We start from the raw sequence: 2,013 nt of genomic DNA, 5'->3' as shown, positions 1-2,013 counted from the left end.
AATTAAATCGACTTGTACTTTTCTCCCACTTATTCTTGTAATAATTAGTGTTTTTCTCCCAGACGACCAGGTGTGCTAATTATTAGAAGAATACTATCATGAGCAACAAACACTTTGTTCTCTTGATTGGTTGTGGAAGAAGCCCAAATTTCTTTCAAAAAAAATTGCGTCAGATATTAGCTAGTTTTTGTAATGCTTTTACAAGCTTAGCTGTTAGACGGAATTTTGGTAGTTTTGTGAGAAGCTATGTCTAGACTAAATGGATTTTGGAGGATAGAGTTTGATTCGTGTTCTTCATCTTAATCCTTTTGGACACTCCAAATATGGATAGGTTAGAAGTACGTTTGAAGATCAATCTCTTTTTTTGACTCAAGGCTTTCTTTCTTGTCAGTTTGATTCATGTTTTGGTTATAGTGGACTTGTTGTCCTCATCCCTTTCCGATTGGGATGAACCTATCTTATAGGTTTTTGACCAATTTTAGAATCTTTTGGTATAGTTTGTTAAATTTAGCACTTATTAACATCTCAATTTAGAAATAAAGTTCTTTATTGATTCTCCATAATACTTAGTACAGAGATGATGTTAAAAAACTAGAAAACGATTAATCTAGAATAGTGCCTAAAGTAGACTTCGATCCCTTTCAGCATCCTTAGCAGTCGAGGCTTCTGCTCCCTCTTGGATCTTGTCTTCCTTAGCCAAATACTCAGTTCCCAGCTGCGCCTGTACATTCACAATGAAAAGGCAATTTTAGGTATCATATACCAAGGTTTGGGAATTTTCAGTATTTGATAAGTTAACTGTTTATACCTGAATTGGAAGCCACTGTTCCATTCTTTTTGTCCTCCAAGAACTTAGGGCAGTTTCTTTTCCAGTGGCCTATGCCACTGCAGTAGAAACATCTTGACGTAGATTGAATACCTTTGTTTTGAGGTTTAGCAATACGTTTGCCTTTTCCTTTTAACGCGGGTTTCTTCTTCTGCCTCTTGTTCTCTTGAGCCACAAGAATCTTATTCTTTGGCTCCAAGTCCATTGTTAGTCGTTCTGCTGCCTGAAGCATTGCATCAAGTTCTTCTAAAGGCTTGTTCCATCCATTCATCGCATATTCCATCTTAAATAGATTGAACCCTTCATGAAGTGAATAGAGGATCATGTCATTAGCCGCCGATTGGCTAACAGGAGAACCCAGCTCTTCTAGTTTAGCAAAGAGTTCTATCATTTGCCGAACATGAGGACCTACTGGTTTTCCTTTCTCGAGGCGCAGACGCAATAATTTACTGGTTGTATCAAACCTCTCCACTCTCGCTTTGCTTCGGATTGAATCCTCAGTTTTCGGAGTGATGGAGGGGACTTCCATGTTCAGAGGTTTCTCGTTAAGAGTAGCCTCCATGGCTGATAACAATCGAGAAGTCATTGATTCTGGTTCTGCCCTCTTTTGATCATCCTCTTGATGCTCTATTTCCTTAGCAGTAAAAAAAAATCCAAAAATGGATAGTCTGAGACATTTAGCTTGTTTTTAAACTCTCCATCCAATATTTGAAGTATCTCCCGATTCCTTCCTTCATGGATGTTTTCGTTTAACACCTTCCTTAGGTATGTTCCAAGGTCGAACTTGTTTCCTTGTGTCATCTTTAAAACTACATAAAGTAATGGCAAAGTTTTAAAACTCGTTATCGTTTTTTTGAAAAACATTAGTTTTCCCACATTATTCAATATAAAATCGTCCCCGATTGAATAAGTGATTCCAAGACCCCAGTTCTTCGAAGTAAAGCGGACGAAGGCCCTACCCTTTGACTCCGTCGTTCCGGGTGAGCGAACTACTTCACTGATCATACCTTATGACTCTTGGTTGATAGATTTCATTAATGAATGACTAATCTATCCTTTTGCCTCGAGTATCCAAGACTCTCTTGCTGATCTCGTTGAGTAGAACCATTTAGACGTGTAGGCCTCTTCTATAGACCTACCCGCATTGTCCCAAGGTAGAGGAGGTACTCTGCGAAGGCCGACCCACC

At 38.8% G+C, this 2,013-nt stretch overlaps 1 protein-coding gene across 1 annotated transcript; it reads right to left on the bottom strand.

Moving 5' to 3' along the window:
• Positions 1 to 529: 529 nt before the first annotated feature.
• LOC147550121 (uncharacterized) lies at positions 530 to 1,454 on the bottom strand. Its single transcript, XM_086665298.1, has 2 exons — positions 809 to 1,454; positions 530 to 721 (listed from the first exon to the last, which is right to left on the bottom strand). The coding sequence occupies exons 1-2, from the start codon at positions 1,410 to 1,412 to the stop codon at positions 705 to 707; spliced, it is 621 nt and encodes a 206-aa protein (XP_086521424.1). The 5' UTR covers positions 1,413 to 1,454; the 3' UTR covers positions 530 to 704.
• Positions 1,455 to 2,013: the final 559 nt, after the last annotated feature.

The sequence above is a fragment of the Eschscholzia californica genome, unplaced genomic scaffold (assembly GCF_041429995.1).
Source record: "Eschscholzia californica isolate CP2 unplaced genomic scaffold, dmEscCali1.0.p SCAF_3, whole genome shotgun sequence".
In the NCBI taxonomy this organism is placed as follows: domain Eukaryota; kingdom Viridiplantae; phylum Streptophyta; class Magnoliopsida; order Ranunculales; family Papaveraceae; genus Eschscholzia; species Eschscholzia californica.
Note: the sequence above shows the minus strand (reverse complement) of the source record. Positions and strands in the feature narration are given on the sequence as shown.